This window comes from Lygodium microphyllum, chromosome 12, assembly GCF_053477565.2.
Source record: "Lygodium microphyllum isolate KBCC chromosome 12, Lygodium_microphyllum_v1.1.10, whole genome shotgun sequence".
NCBI lineage: Eukaryota > Viridiplantae > Streptophyta > Polypodiopsida > Schizaeales > Lygodiaceae > Lygodium > Lygodium microphyllum.
In genome coordinates this window covers 268,142-293,360 of record NC_141146.1, presented here as the reverse complement: position 1 = coordinate 293,360, position 25,219 = coordinate 268,142, and the positions used below count along the sequence as shown (strand labels likewise).

At 41.2% G+C, this 25,219-nt stretch overlaps 1 protein-coding gene across 1 annotated transcript; it reads left to right on the top strand.

Moving 5' to 3' along the window:
- The first annotated feature begins 22,085 nt into the window (after window positions 1-22,085).
- LOC148027391 (DNA repair protein XRCC4-like) lies at window positions 22,086-24,782 on the top strand. The gene is made up of 5 exons (XM_087689074.1): window positions 22,086-22,407; window positions 22,931-23,070; window positions 23,163-23,291; window positions 23,412-23,534; window positions 23,612-24,782. Exons 1-5 carry the CDS (start codon window positions 22,233-22,235, stop codon window positions 24,029-24,031), a joined length of 987 nt encoding a protein of 328 aa, XP_087545200.1. The 5' UTR covers window positions 22,086-22,232; the 3' UTR covers window positions 24,032-24,782.
- The last annotated feature ends 437 nt before the right edge of the window (window positions 24,783-25,219 follow it).

The window sequence follows — 25,219 nt, the reverse complement described above, 5'->3', positions numbered from 1 at the left end:
ATGCTAAGGGAGATCCCCATCAAGGATCAAGACCCGAAGCTAAAGACGGAGTATCGAGATTTCTCCATCAGTAATGGACTTATCGACTTTCGGACAAGATTATGTATCCTTGCAAGCCAAACTCTCAAGCAGAAGATACTTTGGGAAGCCCATGACTCCCCTTTCTCAAGGCATCCTGGTTATGCCAAGACCCTTACTATGGTCAGAAAGAGCTATTATTGGGAAAGGCTCAAGGGAGACATACTCAAATTTGTCACAGAATGTTTGTCTTGTCAACGCATTAAGGCAGAACATGTTAAAATGCCTGTGAAGTTGCAACCACTTGACATTCCACAAATGAAATGGGAGTTCATTAGTATGGACTTTACTGTTGGCTTACCCCAAGTTCAGGGAGTCACACTCAGCCCACCCTCTGTCTCACGCTCTGTTGAAAGATACAGAGGGTAGCCATGTCCTGAAACCCGTTGATGTAATCCTCACGGTCACTTCTGTAAAGGTTGTATGCCTTGTGTGCATTTGATGGTGCAACTGTGCATTCTGCCCAGTGCCGGCATACAGTGCAAGAAGGAAGGCCAAGGAGCCTTATAGTACAATGCACAAGAACAAATCGTGCTTTGTGCATTGAGAGGCCCATCCTGTGCGTGCAACACTCCATTCACACTTCTCACCTCTCATTTGATTTGAAGGGAAAGATTGGACACTCACCCCACCCTCTGTCTCTCTCTCTGATAGATACAGAGGGCAGCCCATACTCACATCCCCATCCTGTTAGGATGAAAGCTCACATCACTCAAGGGGTGGGTGATGAAGATCATGTCGAGGGTTGGTGTCCTCAGGATCTTGAAGCCGAGGCGTACCCAAGGAGGCAGCCTACAAATCCCGTACTTCAATGATTGGTAAGAAGAGTCGTCTGTTAAGAAGGGCAGACGGATTGATATTGTAGAGACAACGCACCAAGGGAGGTGGCTGCAAATTGCTTGCTGAAGAGGTTCTGCTAGTGAGTCAGCTATCCTGAACTGCAGGGTATTACCACCTTTTCCACAGTCAGCTTCTCGCCCAAGGGTGTTTCCACCTTTTCTTGGAACGAGGCCTGTTATGACAGAGTGGACTTACGATGGAGGATCTTATACAGTTTTATCAGCTCCTCCATGATTTTGTTAAGAAAATGAGTACCTGTGTCACTTACCAGCTCAAGGGGACTGCCAAAATGGGTGATAATATTCTCGCACATGAACAGTGCGACACCATTACCATCGTCCCGCTTTAGGGCTTTAGCTTCACACCACTTTGTGACATAATTCGTACATACTAGGATGTATCTGTTCTGCTTCCGTCTGGTAGGTGGATCAATGGGACCCACGAAATCAATCCCCCACTTCTCAATCGGCTTTAGGGGAAGAATGGGTTGTAGTGGCATGGCACTTGTTTTGGTGGGTTTCCCCATGTGATGACAGGCATTACATCTTTTACAGTAATCATATGCATCCTTGTGAAGAGTCGGCCACCAGTATCCTGCTAATAGAGCCTTCCTGGCTGTCACTTCTCCTGCAAAGTGTCCACCACATGGTTCGTCATGGCATGCTTTCAATACTATGCCAATTTCATCCCCTTCAAGCCTTCACCAGAGCAGAGTAATTAGGATTCATCCACCTTTGTCTTTGCCTTACAGGTTTGACATCAGGCTCTAGGTCAATGTGATGTTGGCATACTATGGGATCAATCCCTTATAGGTCTTTTACGACCAAGCAAACACATCTAAGTTCTCCTTTAGTAGGTCTTGAAGGACCACTAATTCCTCTTATGGAAGATTGAGACCCAGTTTCAGGTGACGTTCAGTACCCTCAGCATCCAGGAACGTTACTTGTCTTTCACCTTCCACTTCACGGATAAATGTCCCACAGATTGCTTCTGGGTAGAGGTCTGACTCTTTCAAAAGAGTCGTATCCTCGTCTGATGTTCCACTAGAACCAATGTCCTCCTTCTGAACAGATGACTCATTTGTCTGTTTAAGTTGCTGGAAGGGTATCAGAGCTTTGTTTGCTTTTGTGTGAGTGGTGACCTCTTCAGGACTCAAGGCTTCATCTTCAGAGGATGCGTCCAGGAATGTCACATAGCACGGACCTGCTAGAGGCTGTGGCTTTGAGGGCTTGGGCTTCTATTGGCAGGGGGCATCATCATCATCTTTTCTTTGGACTGAACGGTCAAGACGACAGGAGCCACTGGTGAACTTAATTTTTATGCTTTTAATCCATTGCTTATATAGATTCTGCATACTTTGTGGTCCATTGATCAACCCAAATGGAACCATGGTCATTCCATTCAGTACCTTGAGATATTCAGCCTTTGAGGTCTCTGTAGGGACATCAACCAGATCATCCTCTGTGAGAGGGAATTCTTCATCTGCACTTTCATAACTTGCTTCATTTTCTTCCTCATCATTTTCACCCTCTTTCTCTAAAGGCTCAGTCTCTACTTCTGTAGAGGCTCTGTAGGAGAAGAACATATCTTCTGCCTCTACATCTGCTTCTGCTTCTGTTACCCATTCTGACTATGCTTCTGGCTCTGGCTCTGTTACTGTCTCTGTATCCACTCTGTCTCTGCTCTGTAGACGCTCTGTATATGCTCTACCTCTGTACTGTCTCTGGTCTGTAACTGTACTGTCTCTGTACTATCTCTGCTCTGTCTCTGCAACTGTCATGTAACAGGGAGAACAGTACATCCATGCTTCTATTTCACTGTCAAAGGTGATTTCAGAAGTTAATTCTAGTTGAGGCAGGAGGTATTCTTCCATAGACAAGGAATTTACTTCCCTTGGTACTTAGCTTACAGTGCCCACTGTTAAGGACTGTGCCTTTGTTTTCTTAGGAAAGATCTGCTTAACAGCCTCTTCATCTCCTGATGTACCATCTATTGCCTTGTTAGAGGAGTCAGTTATGACTTCAATGGATGTGGATCCATTGCCTTTTTGCGATCCATAAAGCTTTAACACTGCTTTATTGGGTCCTCTTCCTAGGGTTAGGGTTCCTTTGAACCAGTCCGTCCTGGCTCTTGCTTCAAAAAGCCCAGGTCTTCCCAACAACAGAGGGTATGAAGTCCCATAAGAATTTGGTTTGACCACCAAATATGTCAGCCAATAATCTCTTCCTGCAAGGGTTGTTTTTACATATGGGAGGATGCCCAACGGTTTGACTCTAGTTTGGTCTGCCAATCTGATAAGCCACTGTGTAGGTTGAATTCCTTGCAACCCTAAGTCCTTCATTGTGACATCCGTCATTATGTTTACTGATGAGCCTCCATCTATCAATGCATCTGAAATGAAGCATCCTTCTATCCATACGCTAATCTCTGGGGTTCCAAGATCTAGGAAAGCATTAGCCACATCTACTTCCTTTACAGGCTCCTTCTATCCATACGCTATCCTTCTATCCATACGTTAATCTCTGGGGCTCCAAGATCTAGGAAGGCATTAGTCACATCTACTTCCTTTACAGGCTCCGGGGCCTTATTGGTCTTGGCTGCTGTTGAAGGAGCAATCCTTAGTCCACGCCTTCTTGTCAAGATACTTTTGAATCTTTTTCGCCAGCTGGGGGACAACATCAGCAAGTGCCCGAATGTTAAGTTTGCTTTAAAAGTGTCTAGGTCCTTGACCAAGTCATAATCTTTAATAGGATCCACAGGCTTCTCCAGCCGGCTCTAGGAAATGGGGCTACACCCATTTTCATCTCTCCTTTTTCTGTTAACAATTGCTGCATCGACACTTCTTCTATTTCTGAAAGTGCTTCTGTATCATCTATCTCTTGGGCCTCTAGTCTTGTCTCTGGGATTGTCTCTGTATCCCTCTGTGGCACTGTAGTGCTCTATACTATACTATTCTATTCTGTACTGCTTTGTCCCTCTGTAGGTAGGTTGAACTTCACAGTCTTGGTAGGAGAGTCATTTCCATTCTGAACCACTGGTTCCTTCTTCTTGGTGCACGTAACAGCGGAAACTTCCAACTCGACCAAATTGGAAGCAAGTTTTTGTACCTTCTGTTGGCTATCAGTGGCATTGGCCTTTATAGAGGTTGGACTGGGACACTCCTTTGCAGTGTGGCCTTCACCTTTACATCGATTGCATAAGGGCTTATAATCGACAGATCGTCTAGGGTTTGGACAATTTGGGGAGATATGTCCCTTTTCTCCACACCTATAACATTCCACCTCTGATCTCTGACCACCGCCAGACTGTCATCCTCTGTAACTTTGAGAGGGAAACCTCCTTGGACCAAAATTAGGACCAAACTCCCTAGGCTTTGGTCCAATATCTTGTGTTGTCATTTTGGATTCTAGCAAGTTGAATCTTTTGCATTTTCATCCTTCTTTCTTCGTTCATGCATCTCTTTTAGAGAGCAAATATCCTTTGTATGGTTCTTCCGCAAACAGTAGGAACAGAAGGCTCCAGGAATGGTTGGTTTTCGGGTACATTCAATAGCTAAATGTCCCGCTTGATGACACTTTCCACACCATGTATTAGAGCATATCACATCTCTTCCAGCTCCTGTAGGAGTGGATATATTAGCGGTATTCACCTTTAGCATATGTAGCTGCTCGGTAATCACATCCAGAAGCTCTTTCTTGATACTTGCAACTGAGTTGGATAAATAGTCATTCAGATTTTCACCTCCTGAAGTGCTTGTAGTAGGGTTTTGGGAAGCTTCTATAATTACTACATACACTGGTTGGGTAGATCTAGAAGGTCCTCTGTTCTGGCTATGATTCAGAGCTCCTGTTGAGACTTGGGGTTGTTGATTCCAGTCGGCAGGATTCAACTGTTGTTGGACTGTTTGAGGCCACTATTGTTGTGGTTGAACCATCATTTAAGGCACTGTCGTCTGCGGTGACCACACTGGATTAGATGCACTATACTACGGCATTGTTTGCATTTGGGGATAGGGGTAGGGAACTGTCCCTAAGACTCCATTTGGTGGGTATACCATTCCAGGCATATGAGGGGGTAAGACTCCTCTTCCTGGAGTCATTGATAGCCTTGCTTCAACTTCGTCATACAATCTTGCACTTTCCACTGCAGCTTGCAGATTGACTGGTCTTCTCAATTCCACGAACTTATGAACTTCTGGTTGTGTAGGCCCCTGAGAAACACTCCTTTCTGGATACCTTCATCCAAATGATGGTTGGTCCATCTCTTCAGGATGGATTCCATTCGCGAGACATAAGCTTCTACTCTTTCTCCAGAGGACTGACTTAGATTCATGAACTCCTCTCCATCCCCTCTTCAAAACCTTCATGCCTGAATTCAGTGAGGAAGGCCAACTTCAGGTCCTCCCATGTGCCAAAAGTTCATGCTGCTTGTCTCTCATACCACTGAAACGCCGCGCCCTTGAAAGTGGCAGGAAAGATTGCTAATCAATGCTCAGGGGTTCTGGCATTATTAGCCACACTTGCTACCATGAATTCTGCTACATGAAGATCAGGGTCTTCATTGTATTCTCCCTTAAAAACTGGCAATGGGACTACATTTGCTGGCCTGTCATCAATATTTCCAGGATGAATCTGACTAGGAAGGGGACCTTGAGTCGCCATGGGGACTTCTGTAAAGATTGCTTTTAGGCCGTCAAAGGAGGCTTCTGCTGCGAGCTCATTCTTAGCTTTGATTTTTGCCTTCTCTCTTCTCACGTACCTCTGGACTCATTCCAATGCTTGCCTCTTTATTGCGTCATTCATCAAGGGGTTGGCTCCAACCAGTTGTTTTGGACGCAACAAGATAGTTTCAAAGGGGCTTCAGTCTCTAACAGATTCTCTGGCCAACATCTCCTCTACTTCCTTCTTCTCAACATCTCTGAATTCAGCTTTCAAACCACTACAGAGGGGAAGATATTCTGTTCTAAAAGTATCAAAACTCATTCTTCTTAGGATCGTTGTTACGTCATTATAATAATGTTAGCTTCTGAGGGTTTCAACAGTGTATGTTGTGAAAAACACTCTGTCTAACAACTTCTAGTGGGTTGCTAATTGGACAAACAGAAGATTATCATTGCACCAAGCATCCCATGTATCTTGCTGTTGAGCATCCACGAACAAATTTCAACTTTTTTCCTTCTTCTCTTCGTGAACCTCTACAGACCAAGACTCCTGAAGCTTCTTCACAATCTCCCACTTGATGATGTCTGGAAACTTCTCAATGAATGCCAAATCTTCCATGGATGGTCATTCTCTCTGTTTCTGCTCTTCAGTTTATTCCCAAATAGTTTGCCACCAAGATACAAGTTTCTGCTACTTCAACAAGAAGAGGAAACAGTCCATCACATAGAGCATGCACCATGATGGTAATATGTTTCCGCCATTGTGGGATGAAATTCTTGTGGAAAGTGGCTTTGATAATGAGAAATTCCAACTCTTCAATGGAAAAAGAAACTTTACAAACATCCATTGAATTCTTCTCTTCTTGGTAATGCCATTTCCTTCATTTTCAGCCTCTTCTGGTGCTTGTTGATGGCAATTTTCCCCGGTTGCGCACCAAAAACATGGAGCCCCAAGAGGAACACCAAGGAAAAGGGAATTCTCTTGCAAGAAAATCTATCTTGTAATATCAACAAGCTTTTATTTCATTCTTTTGATCATCAAAACAAAGAAAACAACAATTCTTCACATAGCATCATAGTAGATTTCTCCCACAAATTTCATAGAATCAACCATATTCTTCAATATCTTCACAAAATCCATCAATAGAACAAAGAATACAAAGAAATACACCATCTTTGAATGGAAATCAATCACATATTATTCATCTTCAATGTCTTCATAGTTCTCTCTCGCAATCTCTCATATACAATTACACTGTTTTGATAGATTTGACTATCTCTGGCTTTCTCGCTCTCTCTCCATCAATAGTACATCATCTCCTCACTACAATGCTCTCATAATAACCCTCAATAATCTTTCTTAGGTCGTGGATGCACCTCCCAAAAGGTATGTCTGATATGAAGAGTCACCAGAGCCACTACAGTGTCTTTTCACAACTCACTACTGTCACTGTCACTTAGTCTTCTCTTCAGTCTTCAGCAGCTATTTCTTCCACTTGTTTTAGCTCTTTTGAACTTAGATTCATCCTTTTCAAAGGTTAGAAAACTTTCCCAAAGTCACACATACATTCTAGAGAATACTTATAGAAGGTCTACAGAACAGTCACAGTACAACACCAGAACAGCTACAGTACAGTTATAGTACAGTTACAGAGAAGAGATAGAGGCTCTACAGAGGGTTTATAGAAGGTCATCAAAACCTCATAACTCATACTAAAACCATTCCAAACTCTCAAAAACTATTCAATAAGCTTTCAAAAGATCTCAATCTTCATCAATCATCAATCTATGCTTCATACAGAAGTCAATCAGAACAAAATAGAAGCTATACAGAAGGTATACATAACCAATCAGAACCTATCAGAACATCACAGAACCTCATATCTCCACTGAGAATCATCATGAACTTCTAAACATAATCAATATCATCCAAAACACTCTTAAATACTTCCCTTACAATTATACATCACTTTAAACCCATCAAAAATCAATCATTCAGACCTCAAAAACAACAAAAATCAATCAAAAATTCAGTCTTTTTCCACTCTCAACAGTCGGGTCCTAGGTGGTCAAGGTATTTCAGGGTCAGTACAAGAGCTCACCTCTAACTCAGAGTTATACTCATCATCCTCACTAGAAGAGGCTATCTCCCTGGTGGTTGCGACTCTGAAGCTGACTCCACTCTAGATAATGGTGTGATGCAAGACTGAACTAATGCCGATAGCTCATAATCTACCACCTCTAGGCATTCTAGCCAAGATTGATCATAGTCTACCTTGGCAACTCCTTTTCTCACTCAAAACATGTTGACCTCTTGGGGTTTGGTGTCAGCTATGATTTTCTCAATCAGTCTTCCACATCTGTGTCATATTCTATGGTCTCTACTTCCTCTTTGCTCTCCTCACTGATGGAACAACAGTATTTGTACGCATTGTCAAAATCCTCATACTAGGATTGTGTGTCACTTCCAGGGTTCCTATTCTCGAGCTCTATCTCACTTGTCATTAGAGTCCAGTTATATGACAGGTTTAAGTTGTGCAACGTAGTCCATTGCCATTTTGTGCTTTCCATAAGATCCTTGAGGGGCTTTAAAATGGTGGTTGGGTTTCTAGGTAGCTCACTTGACAGGTGCTTGAGGATTTTGTGAAGTTTTAATTTGTTTAATAGGATGCGATAGGTGATTGGCATTGGTTGGCTAATGGGACTCTTGGCCATCACACACAAGGGCATTGTGATTAAGTTAGAAGCAATGGTATTTTTAGGGTTTCTTAGCTGAGTCTACAGTTTGTGTGTATTCATCCGTATCCTTTGAGAATGGGAGATAAATGGTTGCCAACATGTGCATCCAGTCATGCTCATCCTAAGGGCAAGGAATCTACCTTGTTAGAGGTTCATAATAGCTTCTAGCCCTCCATTCACCCATTAGCAGTGTAGTTGGCATCTAAGTCCACTAGTGAGGTTTCCCAGGTGTCCATTTTTACTCAAACTGCTTCTAATCTACTACCGAAGAATATCATGCCATTACCATAGTCCTCTATTACTCTTGCATTCCTTATTCCAAGCTTGCTTAGCAAGATATCATAATCCACTGCCTTCATAACTATAAAGTTCATAGTGAATTGGATTCCCACTATCTTTAGAGGCCAATCCTTCAGGACTCTGAAAGGTCTAACCTTCGTTCCATTTTCTAGAGTGACATGTCTACTATCCCCTTTTGCATAGTATCTCCTAAAGGAATGATAGGTAAGACTGCATGCCTCTCATTTCCTTCCCAAAAGGCATTCAATTGTGGGGACTTAGACCTTGAATTCAGTGTTAGGCTTGGTATGTGTGTCACAGCTCATGAACCATGAAGTCTTGTATTGTATGCTTATTACTATGTTCTACCCCTTTCTTAAATTCTTGCCAAAGTGTGGAGTTTTCCCTAAGCAATTCTCCCAATGACAATGTCATAGGAGTCATTATTAGTGTCGTTAGAAATTTATCGTATGTCTTTCCCTCCTCACCTTCATGGGCTTCCCACTAATACTCTTGAGCCATTTTCCTATTCATGGATTCCTCATTCTACCTATGTAGTTGTTCATGTGGTGGTGTTTCTATCTTGCTCTTAGATATGTGGGAGAGACTGGTGAGCTCGTGGTTGATAGTTCATTGATCCCATCCTCAATGATAGGGTTAGCTTCTTACAAGTTAGCTTCCTTTATCCATTCCTTGACCTCCATTAGTTGCTAGTTGGGGTCAGGGTATTCTCCAACCCTAGTGCTTCCCTTCTCTCTCGTACTAGAAGGAAATGTTTCTCCATCAACATCAATGACCTATTTTCATTTTGTTAATGTGGTCTCACTTCCTAACTCGGGGAAGTTACTATATGTATGCCCTCTACATCACATGCATTCAAGGCCTATTTATAAATATCCTTATCTATGAATTTTTCTTGAATAAAGTGTAACCATCTTCTATTCAATGTGTAAATAGCCCCTTTATATTTTACGCTTTTGTATGGAAAAAATATATAAAAGTGGTAATTTAAAAATACCTTATTTTGAACCCACGTGATGCACACATATATTTATGAGTAACTTACCTGAGCTTCCTATCTTGAGTGTTATTTTTTCCTCAGTCCTCTTTTTCCTCCTTTACCAACTCTTCTTTCCTATAGAGGATGTATCTAGGTTACTAGATCTAGTTAATGAGATACCGACCTGCTTTGTTTGAGCTCTGTCATGACATTAATGGGATAGATGTGGCATCATGGTCAAGTGACTCAATACAAAAGAGTTCAAGTGGCAAAAATGGTATGATTTCCATGCTAATGGAGGGTTTCCACCTAGAGAAATCAAAAAATAAGTGCGTGTCTTGCATCGGGACACCTCAAGTTAGCCTTCTCTCTATTTTCTTGCTCCTTTTCAGGGCAGGGAGATGAGATATGTTCTGTATGGTCACATGTCCAACATGTTATGGATTCCTAGTTCTAAGCTCCTCCTAGGCCTCTACCTCTTCCTCTACCTAGGGCCATGACTGGCACAGGTCTATAGTCCATCAATATGGGGTTACCCTCTTCATCATAAGAGACATAAGGGTTGGCATTAGAATCTTCCTACAGTGGATTCTCCACAAAGTGCACTAGAGCATCGCATGGTGAATGGGTCTCAATAGGTTCTGGTGGTCTAGGGATTATTGTTGGGTTGATGTCTATCCTCCAAGCATCTGGCTTTGAATTGTTAGGTGTGCTAGTAGAGCCAAAGAGGCTCCCCTTCCAAAGTATGGTTGTTTGATTCTTTGATAGTATGGTTGAGTGTAAGGTTGTTGGTAAGGCAACTGCCTTGGCAACTGATAGTGTGCATGGTGTCATGTCCAAATCTTCCGCAATTGGTACAAGGCCTTGACCTGGGATCGAGACATTCAAATGGCACGTGGTCCCCTCCAAAATGCACACACTACACATGAGGTCATACTAGCCTTTGTATTCACTATTGCAATCTGACCAGCTCTGATTTTAGGTCGGCTATAGCTTGGTTATGGTCAACACTCTTTCCTTTTTCTTGTCCATTGGGAGCTACTCACTCACTAGTTGCTTCAATTCTCTCAGCGTTTCTAAATGCATTTCTCCCTTGCTACGTAGCCCGAGAGCTTCTCTCTCTGAGTAAGTCATCCACCTGTATGGCCTCCTCAAAGACTCTTACAAGCACATCCCTCTACATGTTTGAGATGCTTGCCAAGGCCTTATAGAGTTCTTCATTGAGGATCTTGTTGATAAATACAATAGAGACCGCTATCTCATTGGGTTGCTGCACTAGAAGTATCCTCTTCTAGAAACTCCTCACATGTATGATGTAGTCTTATATGTCCTCTTTGTCGTTTTGGCTGACTTTCATTAGCTTAACAATGAGATTATCAAAGAGAATATCTTGATGAAGAGATCCTTTAATTAGTAAAGTTATTGTGTTTGTCTAGACTAGTAAACCAAGTCGTCCCTTATCTCTCAAGCAAAGACCAAATGTTTGTGCTTGTTAAGCAAGGTAGCCTCTCACACCTACTCAAATTTCTCAATGAAGCTATAGGGTATTTTTTGCCTGGTATTTATTGAGTTGCTTTGCAACTATGGTTATTTTTGTTTGGCCCTTGGTGTTTCTGGTTAGCAATGCTACCAAGGAGGCTGCCCCACTTTGCTAAGCACTGGTATTGTCTGGCAATCTTTTCGTGAAACACTATATTAGAGAATTTGGGAATTTCCCAAGTCCCAATTTTAAATAAGTGATAAATATTTAACCACATGGCTAAATCTTGATCCATATTTAAAAGTGGGATTTGGGAAGGTAGCTTATATAGCATTTAGGGTAGAGTCGACCTTTAAGTAAGACAACAAAAATTGACCATGTGGTCAAATAATAAAGGTATTGGGGGCTGTCAAAGCACCTGAAAATTCCCAAATTACCTAATATAGTATTGTGAGTAGCTTTCTCACTATAAGGTTGGCTTTTAGGGCTCTCTCCCCATTGGCATTGCCTTCCATTCTGTTTCTACTTGAGATGGCTAGGATCCTGTGAAACTTATTAAGCACTTTCTTCTGACGTAACCTCTGAGCCCTTTGCTCTTGGCTATAACTCACAATGCACTACAATGCTATCCTTGCCAATCCCCTTCCTTCCTCAAGGTCCGCTATGATATTGGTTGTCTACTGGTCTTGCATGATGCACTATCCTTGTCTACTCATCGTGCTATGTAACAAGTCATCGGATGTCATCTGGGTACTCTGCCATGTTAAGGTCAAGATCAAGGTCGAGATTGTTCTCATTCGAGATTCTCTCTGCCATAGTAGTTGCCTTCTAACCAACTCGTGCTTCTATGAGGTCAATTAGGCTAGCTAAAGTTGTATCCCTAATATTAGATATCTTTCCTTCTCGCAATGGTTTGATGGTTCTGTCTTCTCTATGTCTTTGTTTCTAGTGACTTGGGTCACTTGTTTGATTCTCAAGATTTTACTCCTACTAGTGGGTTCGTTTTTAGCTCAATCCCCCTTAGTGTGTTCTGTTAATTCGATAGTTTACAAATGGACAACACTCACATGCTAGCAGTGTAGCAGTGTGACACAATGTGTGCTATGTGAAATTAGGCTTTCTAGCTTTCACACATGCTTAAATGTCTACAATGCCAAGTGTATCCTTTGGTGAAGTCAACTGCATCCAATTAGTTTCCTTCCATTACTACTTTTGGAGGGGTTTTTGATTACTCCTAGTAGTTGCAATTGGGTCCTTTAGAGGTCATGTCAGGTGGTTTGATGGGTGTTTAGTAAAGTGAGTCAACTTAGGTCTCTATCTAGGGTATTGGCCAATGGTCAGTTCTTTCAATCCCCCTCGGACTACTAGGTCAAGGTTTTTGAGTGCAACAGCTCTATGGTTTTGCCTACTAGTTTGGATTCAACCTAGTTGTTGGTTAGCTAGTAATAGGCCCTAATAAGTGTTAAAGTGACCAAAAAAAGTTGAAAATGGGGTTTTTGACAACTCATCCGAGTCGTCCCAGACTTAGCCGTTCGAGTGGGATCCTCAAGGTATACGAATGTCCGAGTTGTAAGACTCAGACTTGAATGAGGGCTGCCCATCTGAGTGTCCGAGTGGCTGTTCGAGGCCCAATATTCGAACGTCTGAGTGGGCAAACTCTCATCTAAGTTAGGCATTTGAGTGGGTCCACTAAGGTGTCTTGGATGTCCTAGCTATGTCAAAACTCGATCGTCTAAGGCCTGCGATCGCCATCTGAGTGGCACACGATAACATGTTGAATGGCATAAGTTTCCACTTTAATGTCTTAACAATCAATACTCATTTCATCTAGGTCCTAGAGCAATGCAACAATCAGCAATAAGGATTTAGAGCATACATGTAAGGCCTGGATGTGTCTATGGCAAATATGATAGGTGCTACTTCATATAGACCTATGACTCCCTGTCTCTCTCTCAATAGCTCTCTCTCAATCTCACTGAGTGCAAATGAGCTCTCTCTTGCCCTTTCTCACCTTCTGTGTTCTCTCTTTCTCCCCTCACACTCTATTTTCCTTCCTGGACATTAAAAATATATTTCCTTTCTTCCCTTGTTCCCTTGTTTCCTGATTGTTTAGAGAGTTATCTTTTCCTTCTTTTTCCTTATTTTCCAACTCTTAATGTGTCAAATCTGATCAAAGTACACATCTCATACTCTAACCAATGCACACAAAGCTTCCTAAATCTAAACTAGCCCAAAAAAGAGATCGAATGGCCTTTGACTCCCTTGCTTCCTACCTAAAACCAAGTGTTGTTTCGAATATGAACTCTTACTTTTTCACTTGATTTGCAGCATGCAAGCACTTAATCTTGAATCTGTGTATCCCAACAACGAAACCAAAATATTGTCGCTCTCACAAGTAAACCAGCAAGACTCATGGAGTGCTGATTGCTTCAAGTGTTTCAAGTTGAGATCTATGGCTACCTCTCACATTTATGTGTGCACTCTTCCACACACTAATGTAGTGAGCTTAGCTTCAAATCTGATTGAGTGCCTCCTTCCATGAATCTGTGAATGGCTCCACGATTCAAGATGATGCACCCTCAAGCAAGCTCTATCCTCAAGCTCCAAGCTTCGATCTCCATAGTCCTGTGCACAAGAAGGGGAAAAAGAAGAAGATATTGATGATAAAGAGAGGAAAAGAAGAGCTTCTCCATGTTCCCTCACTCCTTCACACACACTCTCTCCCTCTCTTGTGCACAAGAAGGAAGTAAGAGTAAGAAGAAAGAAGAGAGAAAGTTTGGGCACACACACAAGAATGTACTTCTTTATTCATTTCTTGACTTTTATATAGGCCCGTATCCTCTCCTTGGGTGGCCATCCCCTTTTTTGTCTTGCCTTTGTCCATTCCTCTACTCTCTCTTTTTTTTTCTTCTTATTAGCATAGGCCTCAATCCGTGCCTCTCATTCTTTACAATTTGCATGTCGGCACTCTTTTACAAAATGAATTGCAATGTGCCCAATGCTTCTCTTTCTAGCATATCACGGTACGCCTATTATTGTATGCTTTCTTTTACATTCAAGACTTTTTCCTACACTTCATGTCTTCAATTTTGTGTCTTTCTCCTCTATTTTTATCTTCCATCTCCAATTTTTTGGTTTTTCCATCTTTGTATTTCAAGGGTGTAACAATCAACTCCTATCACACTCAATCCATAATACCTAATTAGTGGTATCTATCCCAAAGTGGTGTGCCAAGAAAGTGACTACTCATTGATGGTGTATCCTCATATGCATGCACATCTAGGGTTACTACATGGAGCCTTAGTGGTGGGACTCAAGTAGTACAGTGCATTGAATAAGTTGCATTTAAGTGCATCAACCTGATGACATGGAAACAATTGAACAATTGACATATTGAAATCCCTAGTGTACTTTCCAAAAACAACATGAAATGTATTGCTTGTATCCCTTTTTTCCCCATGATATACATAGGTTAATAGCTCAAGAAAACATACCTTTTCCTTGTGTTTCCTAGATCTTTGTCTCTCTATCTCTCTTTAATTACCTATGCAGTCACAAAATTTATTAGAAAAGGGTGCATTGCTATGTGAGGACCAAATGAGTGATGTATTCTTTAATTACATCCATGAAATGGACATAGATTTATAAAATCTTCATGATGGATGCAATCAATAGCAACGATAGCAAATGGTATCCCACAATTAATGAATTTACCATCTTAATGGTTAAAGTTGACAAGGAGTTCTAGTATATTTGATAGAGTGAAAAAAGGATTCTTTAGTATCCTAGCAACAAGTAATGAGACTACCACCTTAGTGGTTAGAATTGACAACAATTTCCAATATATTTGATAGAGTGAAAAATGGATGATCATAATAGATTAGAGACATGAAGGATTTGTCCAAATAGAGTCCCAACTCAAGTAGTACCAGAGGCTACAGATTCTCCAAGACGTTGGAGTCAATAGTGCGAAGCGGTGAGGGCACGACTAGAGGCCGGAGTGGTCTATCATCTTGGGAGTGGCAGCCACAGGACATATCTGGAGGACTTTGTAAGTTTTTCTTTTGTTTTGCTTGCTTTTTTTTTTTGCAATATCCTTTGTACTGACAATCATGTTTCTAACATTTAGTATTTTGTTTTCTTTGCAGCACTCCATTACAAATCGTGATCCGACTGGCCTTGAGACTCGATATGTAGAGAGGCACGGTCTCACTGCATTGATCGATTGATTGTATAGACGCGGTGGCCCTATAAGTCACTCATCTTTCTTGTCCGTAGTTACCATGTTTAATTAGAATGCATTATTATATGGTGGACGGATGTGTAGTTATTTCTTTTTTTGCAGAGTCCCTTCGATGCTCCTTTGCGGCAGGACGAGCTTTCGGATGGCGAGGATATGTAGCTCGTCCTTGGATCCCTGGGGCTCACACACCCTTCTTTTTTGGTCGCCTGATCTGTGTAGACATTTTCTATGTAGTCGTGATATCTTGTCATGATTGTACCAGTCGCTTTCATTATGCGATCATGTATTTATTTCATGTATCAGTGTTATGATTTAAGTACACTTTTTTTTTGTTTACACGAGCATTGTACACAATGCAAAAACTAATTTGTATGGCCCAAATAAAGCACGCAGTGCTAGTTGCCCTGCCACAATTTTTTTTTCCCTATTACCGTCGCTATTAGCGTCACAAATTTACCTGCACGCGTCGTTATTAGTGTCGCAGAGTGTCGTTATCAGCGTCGCTATTTGCATCGCTATCAGCCTCGCTGATAGCGACGCTGATAACGATGCTAATACTGACTGTTCTATGGCGTCGTCAATAATGATGCTTTTTGCGACGATGGGGCAAATTTTGTTATTTATATTTTCGTCGCTTTTAACGTCAGTATAAGGCATATATCTTGTAGTGAGAGAGAAGAGGGAGGATGACCACGTAACTACTTCACTCTAGAATAAGAAGCTAGTTGACTAAGAGCTAGAAAATTTGACTAGTCCAATCAACGATGGCTACCGTTTGCACATGATGCTGCTCTAACCTTAGAGCCAAGGTTAGTGCCTTCACCATATGAAGTTGGTGGTGATCAAGCCACACTCGTAACAACTTTAGTAGACCAAGATGTCACCATAAGTGAACTCATTCTTTTTCAACATTCTCTAACTATACCAATGGAGCTTGATTGAAAATTTATGAGCAATGCTATAGTTTGCATGAAAATTTATGAGAATATAAGGGGCTACCAACATGGGCAATGAGTTCACCAAGCGACGTCCTATTGTGTATGAAAGGTGTCGAAGATCTTGCAGCTGAGCCCAGCAACCATACTAGTGGTGCTGAACAAAAGAGACAAGGCACGCAGTGGCAATAGAGAAGCTCCAACATCCCTTCGATGATTAGCTCGAACCTCACAAAGTAGTGTCCCGATTTGGTTCATGAGTTTGCAGATGATTCCATAAAGGAGGTGAAAGAAGGTTGTCGACAGATGCGGTGATAGAGAAGGAGAAGACACGTGATCCTTTTGGAAAATTTTCATTGATAAAAAGCTTCAAAACACAAAGACTTAACAAAAGACACTGATGATCATGCCGACGAAGACTACATTCTGACAAGAAATATCATTAACGGACAATATGGATCACATTCTATGGTTTCGTTCTGCCATGAAATCACTACACTGTGAACGAGATGGATTAAAAACGTAGGCAGGCATGGTGTCCTGTTGGCAAATTCAGGGGTCCAATTCGACGACATTCTGAAATGCAGAGATTCGGCATCACATTCTAAAATGTAGGTACATGCGGCGGCTTCCTAAAAACACGATGGCGACTATTTTCAATCGCGGGCAAAGAGGAGTTTTAAGAAAGCTTAAAGCTTTTGCACTTTTGAGTGGAAAAACGTAAAGCTTATAGAAAGCTTTATAACTTGTAAGGCTTTCAAACTGCCTTAAGTTTTAAAAGCATGAAAAGCCTCTATGTTTTTCTAAAAGCAAAAACACTCAACATGTGTATTGGTAGAAAACCTATTTTAGGAGGAGAGAAGGAAGAGTGAGGGGCCTTATCCCCTTTGTATGCAATTTATTGTGATTTGAAACGAGGTTGTTTATGAAGACATTCGTCGAATCTTATGGAAAATGTCGACACACATGAATTGACTCATGGTGTATCAAGTATTTAAGAGGTATGAAGAGTTTATTTGTTCTGAACTCAAGATTTCAAGTGTGAATGTTGTGTGATGCTATAACTAAATTGTATTTTTTATTTTTGAGCTACAAGAGGCATTGTGTGTCGTTTGGTTTCATGGTGGCTTGTGTGGTGTTTGAAAAATTTAAAAAGAAAAATTGTGTATGTGTTGTTCATCAACAGAGTCAATTATTCTAACTGGCAATCCTTGACGTCTCATTATTGGGTTGTGAGTGAGGCTAGCTCTCGATCACTGCTCATGTAACGATGTTAAAACAATGTGTTCTTCTTCTTTTGTTAGAACCTCGTAGTCATTCTTTTTTAAACCTTTGCTTTTAACTATGTTTACTTTAAAAATATATCAAAGTACCCCTGAATTTTTATTTAAATGTGATACGATGTATATTTTAGCTATTGCATGATCTAAAACTTATGGTAGGAGCAAAGCTCAAGCTAACTAGGCACCTAAAGGGTGCCCAATACTAATGTAGCACGCTCTTAGAGTGCATCACAGAACATCCTAATGACCTAACTATTGTATGGTGTTTACAAGAGCTTGATGACTATATGAGGGCTCAAGAAGCCTAGAAATTGGAAGGGCTAAAGACATGGCTCAAGGCAGCAAGGTTGGATGTGGAGAAAGAAGCTAGCAATGCAAACTTCTTCTAGCCTCTACAATGAAGAAGAACATCACTAAAATTTAGTATGTGGAGGGGAAGGTGCATTGGGATGACTTCAACATAGCCAAAGCATTTGTGAAGCATCTTTCCACTATTATGGGCCAACATGTGATTGTCTCAACATGCTAGAAGGGGCATTGGATCGTGTCCTATCCCCATGCGTGACCAAAGTCTTCCTTGACCACCGAATACGTCCTATTGTCCCAATGGTTCCTAGTCACTATGTTAAATGTATGCTACAAGATTGTAGCTAAGGCCATCTCTCTTAGGATTAAGTATTTGTAACCAAAGATACTACACAAGGGGTAGCATGTTGTTCTACAAGGATGCTACATACATGATGCAATCCTAAATCTGACCTTGTTTTTGAACTTGGCATTAGAAATTGATGGAACATTTATCCTTGTCAACATGGGCATGGACAAAGCATATGATAGAGTATGCTGGGACTTCAACCTAGAACCTCTAAACTGGATGGGTTTTGGTAAATCATTTTGTAAGATGGTTTAGGGCTTGTTTACAAATGTAACAGTGATGGTTAGGGTCAATGGCTTTGTCTCCCACAATTTTCAACTAAACATGTCATTTTGATAAGGATGCCCGATGGTGCCGCTACTCTTTGCAATGATTATTGGTCTACTTCTTAGGCTTGTGGATTTCAAGGTTTAGCAATGAGCCCTAAGGGGTCTCCATTCCTAGAAGGTTCAACCTTTTGCACAGAAATGTTTATGGGTGATAACTCAAACGTGATTGAAGTTGACAAAACCAAACTTGACTCTTTGTTAAATGCATATGAGTTATTATGCCAATTGTTAACCTCGGAGATCAGCATGTGAAAAACAAAGCTTCTCTTGAATTCCTTGACAAAGGAGAAAGAGGAGATGAAGGACTATGGTTTCAAGATCATCCAACATGGTAATATATTTAGGTATCTCGGGGTTCCTATATGGGCCTAGGTCAAATAGGCTTGGGTTCCTATGGGTCTAGCTTTTCATTAAGGTCAAGATGAGAGTAGTCACAAAACTTGCCAATCGAGCTTGTTAGGAGGATTATCATTGTCAACACTATGGTATACCTTGTAGCCACTTTTTTTGCTGCAACATATGCATTTTCTAAGGCCAACTAGGAAACGGTATAAAGGCTATGCAAGAACTTTGTGTGGGGGTATGCCAAGGGCACAAACTACACTCAATTGCATGGAACCTCCTTTTTGATTCCAAGTCAAACAACAAGTTCTAAGTGTAAGTGATTAAGGATAAAGCCTCAATGTTGGCCTCCCAGTAAGTGGAGAAACTTGATTTCGCCCCTTGGGTAGTGATAATGAGAGGGTGGAGCTAAGGGGCACTTGCAAGACCTTGGGTGGGAAGACGTGCTATTGTGGGACCTAGAGTTCACAATCAAAGAGTCCTCCATGACCAATGCGCTGTTGAAGATTTGGGTAGAAAACCTTCTATGGCAACATGTAGAGTGGAAGAGTCTCTTCCCAAGGGAGCATTAAAGAGCATGGCGGAGGAGAATTAGAGGGCCTTGGTCACATACAATGTCTAAGAAACTTAATTTGTTGCTTTGGAAGGCATGTGCAAAGAAGATGGCCACCAAAGACAGGGTGACCAAGTTTTTGAAGATTCCCTAGAGATGCCAAATGTGCTTCAATGACATTGAATCTATACCACATGTTTTCTAAAACTCCTTAATGCAATCAATCTGGAAGATAATCAAAGCTTGGTAAACAAAGCTAGTCTAAATGGTAACAATAGGATGAAAGGAGCTTTTTTTGGGGATGAAGAAATTATGAAAGGCTAGCATTTGATTAGAACAATCACTATTAGAGCCATATGGGGCAATAGGAACATGGTGGTAATGGACAAGGGATCTAGAGTGAAGACACATTTGATTTGTGGACAAATTGTAAGAGATGCTCTAGGACTACTCAGGAAACTTAGAAGGAGAGAGCATGTCTTCAAGGTAGCCCTTAGGCTCCTTAGTAAGACTACTCTATAAGTCATTTTGATAATTATTTTCTTGCAGCATCCGAGGGGTGCACGTGTAATTACCTCTTGGTAGAAATATCAATATTGTCTTTCACATTTTAGAAAAATTCAAAATGGTATTAACTCATTAGGAAAAAAATTCCCGTGAGGAGGTTTCTTAGAAACTGTTTCCAAGGGTTTTTATAAAAAACCAAAAAGCAATCCAAAGCAGATGGGAAGTCTTGATTTTTGGTGAAAAACTAGGAGTCATTCTCATGAGGGGGTTTCTTGAAAGCTATTTTTAGTGGTTTCCACCAAAAATTGTGAGCCTCTCTAGATCACATCAAGTGGTTTATAGTCTTTGGTAAAAGCCTCCTACCAATTTGAGAACATAGCTTGGCTAGCTTCTTTGGTGGAAACTACTATTTAGTTTAGGGAATCTCTCAAAATAAGATCTTAGTCCTCCCTTTCTAGTTTTAAGTCCCACAATGCATCAAGAAAGAGATGAATTTGATACCTTTTTATGTCTTCAAAATCCTAGGTGGACAAGAAACGCATAATATGAACAAAATAGGTTTCTTGGAAACCACAAACCACTTAGAAAATTGATTTCTAAGAAATCACTCATGATAATAGCTCTTGAGATTTCATTTGGAAACACCATCCTCATAATCTTTAAAAACCCATGCTTCATTCTAGAGTAAGCTCCATCTCCTTTGCATACTATTGGATGTTAGAGGTATACAAAATTGAACACTGACATGGCAACAATTTCTACTGACTAGAGTTACAAATGGGACTTGTGGTGTGACTAAAAAATGTAGCTTATCTTGACCACTCCTTTGTCCTGTGACATTCTCAGAGTTTCCAAAGCATCTAAAATCAATCTTCTTAGTTCTGCCTCTATGCTTATTCTCTTTGTTTGAACTAATTGCTCCTCTTTCTGGGATTGAGCCTCCAAAATTAGTTGGGTGCACTTACTTCAATGACCTGCCTATCATTGGTATTGGACTTTGTCTCCTAGCACATGGTCTGTGGATTGCAATTATGATTTGGAGTCTCATAACTTTGATTGGTCCAGTATGCTTCTCTAGAGGAGCTACCTCTTTATTGTTCTTTCCCCCGCCGTTTATGTGACATTTTGATGAGCAAGATTTTGTATTAATAGTTACTTTTTTTGTTGCCAATCTAAGTTTATGTTTTCGTCCTATTGCAAGAACCATGTTGTTGCTATGCCTTCTAAGAGTGTGCAGACTTCCAAGGCTTGGCATTTTGATGTCCATTGGTGATAGCTTGCCATGTTTTCAAAACGATCTATACATGTCTAGTAGTCTTTTGTTGGCAAGGCTGAAAACGTCTTTAGGGTTTAGGGTTTAGTGTCCTTACCACTCCTTCTCTATCTTGTGATCTTCTCACCATTGCCAAAGCCTTCAGAATTAGCCTTCTTAGTTATGCTTCTTTGCTTATTCTCTTTGTCTAAACTAGATGCTCCTCTTGTTGTAGATTGAGCCTATGGAATTAGTTGAGTGCATTGTTACTTCAATGGGTTGCCTATCGCCAGTGTTGGACTTAGTCTCCAGGCACGGGCCCCAAAATAATGGTGCTCCGTCCCTTAACGTCAAGGTGTCTCTCCTCCACACTAAGATCCGGCCTAGATGCTCATGGTTGTTTGTCATTTCTTGCTATTCCCTTAGCTGTAGGTGCCTGTTGTGTTGGGCGTTTTGACTAGACGGGTCCTCCGCCTTGGGTCCCTCCCATCACAATATGAGTCGTGACTCCTCGGAAACTAGTGTAAGGGGGCTAGTAAAAGAACATCCCTTAATAATAGAACATTAGTTTAAAACATACGAGAACCAATACTATCACATTGAGGACAACCTAGTGGCTTACATTGTATGATGTGTGATCTTGCTATTGGCAACGTAGGTTCAAAACTTGTCATTACATTGGCCCAAATGTGTTCTTTGTCCTCCATCCTTAAGCACACCATTTTTGGGGGTTTTTTTAATGTGCACGAACTCATTTAACGACATCGATCATTGTGGGTGACGAATTGATTCGCAAAAAAATCGTTTTTTGGATGCGCATTAATAATGCGAAACACCCTCCAATTTTCATTGCGCCATCCTTAATCACGGAATCGAAGGGGGCCAAGTCATGTGTCACTGTATTGGCCCCCTTACCCTAGTTTCTAGTTTTCACTTTCACAGGAACAGCTTCTTAGATGTCAATCGATTGCCCCTTTCACGCTGGAGAGCATCTCTTCTGTTTGTTAAACGTGTCGAGGGAGCCTCTAGAGGCAACAAGCGTTCGTTGTTTGCGACCATGCTATCGTCGTCCTCATCGTCCGTTCGAGCGACCGAGACATGCGCTCGCTTGATCCTGGGAAGCTCAGACTCAGGCTCAGACTCTTCTTCTGTCCTCTTTGTCAAGGGAACCTGGCTTCCTACACACTTCTCGCTCTCTATCACCGATGGTCTCGGCTGTTGGATTTGTACTGGTAGGTCTTCTTATTGATCTATTCTGCACTCGTGACCTAGTGGTCAAGGTTCTGTGATGGGAAATTTAATGGGACAGTAGAAGAACGTAGCTTAGTGGTTAGGCTTAGAGGTCTTGGTTTCAAGTGCCCGTTAGGGATCATAGGAAGTGGACCCACATGCCTTCTGGGAGCTTTTGTAAGGACTGATGAATCTGTTTTAGTCTGTAGCGTGTGTATTCTGTTCCACCTGCGTATATTTCTTGACACTGATTTAGGAGGCTTCTTAATCTTTTTTTGAGTAATCTGGGTCTGGACCCAGGAAAGGCTTACAGCTGCTTGTTATTAGATATTGATTCCCTTGATGCTGGCGCCTTTGAATTATTTAGATCGGTCCTTTGCAGATAGCCTCTGTGAAATCCTTAAATTCGTCGTTTTGTTCTCTTGGCTGTAACAGCCACCATATTTTGACTTGCTAAGATATTGAAGTAAAAAAATTACAAAGAAGTATAATACATTAAGATTTTTTTGGCATGGCAAAGATCAGCAACAGAGGAGGCTGTTGCAGACAGAGCTGCTGGATGGGATGAGAGCGTTGCTGACTATATACAGAGAGCACAATTCTATTTAAGCCATCAGCATCCAGAATCAACATATTCATTTGTGCCAGATGGTGACAATAGGAAGGTTAAGATTACTGACTTGAGGATTTTTTAAATATTTGAGTCCTATTCTCGTGAGATCTTTTCATTACTCTTGGTTTGTCACTCGTATGGCAGCTTTCCTGGACAATGGAGAAACATGGAACTAAGCTAGAAGGAAAGTGGAGGTGTGAGAAAGCAAAAAATGATCAGCAGATCAACTGCAATATTCTTGATTTTCTGATGGATGCAAATGTTAAACTGAGTGTCTGTCTTTCCCCTACATCTCTTTTTTTTTCTAACAAATCAGTAGTTTGATCTTCTGAGTCAAATTATTTTCGTTAAGAGTTAACTTTTGGTGCTGAAGCAAGTTTTTCCTTCTTTCAGGATGAGGTTCTACGTAAAACACAATCTTTTGAAAGGATGAAAGTTGAAGCTGAGAAGTGTTTGCAACAAAGTGAAAGGTTCAAGAATGAGAAGCAGCAGTTTGAAATTGAAATTTTTCAGAAGGTGTTGCCTTTGCCTATGAGTAAGACTTTGTCATGAATTTGTTTCAAAATCTGAAAGTGCTGTGGTTCATGTTGTAGTTTGTAGCTGTCTTGAATTCAAAGAAAGCGAAACTGCGTGAATTGCGTGACAAACTGTCAAGGTTAGAACCGAGAAGTGGGAATCCGGATGTAGAGGATGATATTGAAGATGAAACAGATGTAGATGAAGGTGGTGACGATAGTGAGGATGGTGCAGGAAGTGATGATGAGAGAGACAAACCGGCCACCATATCAGAAGATGTACAACAAAAACAAAATACCAATGATATTGATGTGAAAACTTCTGTATCAGAAAATAATGTTATAGCTGGAAAGGATACTGCAAGAGAACAAACTGTCCCAGATGTAAATCTAAATCAAGGGCAAGGGGGGACAGGAGCAGAAGCAGATTCTGCTGCAGCACTTTTAGCAACAGATACAACTTACACAAGTGCTCCCAAACGGAGGCGCCGCTTGTAACAAGTGTAATAATACAAGGTTGTGTGTTTTTCTCCCTGCCATTCTTTGCAAGCCAGGAGACTCTTTCCTTCTCTCTCCACTAGGAATATCTCAGGAATCTCCCATCACAGTTGCTAATCCACAAGCATTAGTTAGCCTGTGTTTTTATTCATACAGCCTTTTACCAATGCAAGATGTTCTGTCAACCTGCAACAAATCCAAACTTCCAACTGTGCATAGCAATAGGCTATCTAAAATCCTGCTCAGATGGGGCTTGCCAATCTACCAAGACAACTGGCTTTTGCAAAGATAAATCTTCTTATCAGCAATCCTTTAGGCAAAGACATGAATCCCAAACAGGGAGTCTTGTCCATCAGTACGGCTGTGTGCTTCACCCTTCCAATGGGAGGATACTGGGATAGTCACAGATTTTAAAGGGCATTGATATAAGTTTCACATGTACTGTCCCCAGAAAGAAGTTTCTGGGCTTTTTTTGTTGGTGTTTAGTGTTTATTGGCCTGCCAAAGATAAGCCATAGCATGTGTTTTGAGTCTTCCTCAAGTGTTTAGGCAGTGACATCCCAACTTGATTTTTGTTGGCTATGGCTGTTTTACTAGCTTCCTGGTCTTTGGCACTGCAACTTTTATGGTGCATCCTAGATGACTCTAAGTCCATTCATGGACTTGATACGATACGTAGCAATGCAATTGCTCTTCTGGACCACAATTAACTGTCTAAGTGTCGGGAATGTATGTCGTAAACCATATCAGTTGTCTTCCACAAGTTAAATTAGTTAAATATCAAACGTTAAATCCTTGGTCCAAGGGAACTTCAGTATAGCATTTATTTGCAGAGAGTCTAAAATTGTCATGTACATAGGCCCAAGTTACTATCCTACATTGGATTTGGGTTCTTGAGAGTGTAACTGGAGCAATTGATTGCTAGACTACAGCTTTGCAAGGCTCTTTTATTTCATGATGGGTAATTGTGTATGTGATGTGTGTGTGTCTTTCCACACACTTGTACACACACACACACACACACACACACACACACACACACACACTCTCTCTTACACACACACACACACACACACACACACACACACACACACACACACACACATCGAGACACCCTCTCTTGACTACAAATAAGGATACACAGCCTACGAGGCTGCTCTAGAGATCGCCATTTGGAGCTGTAATGGTT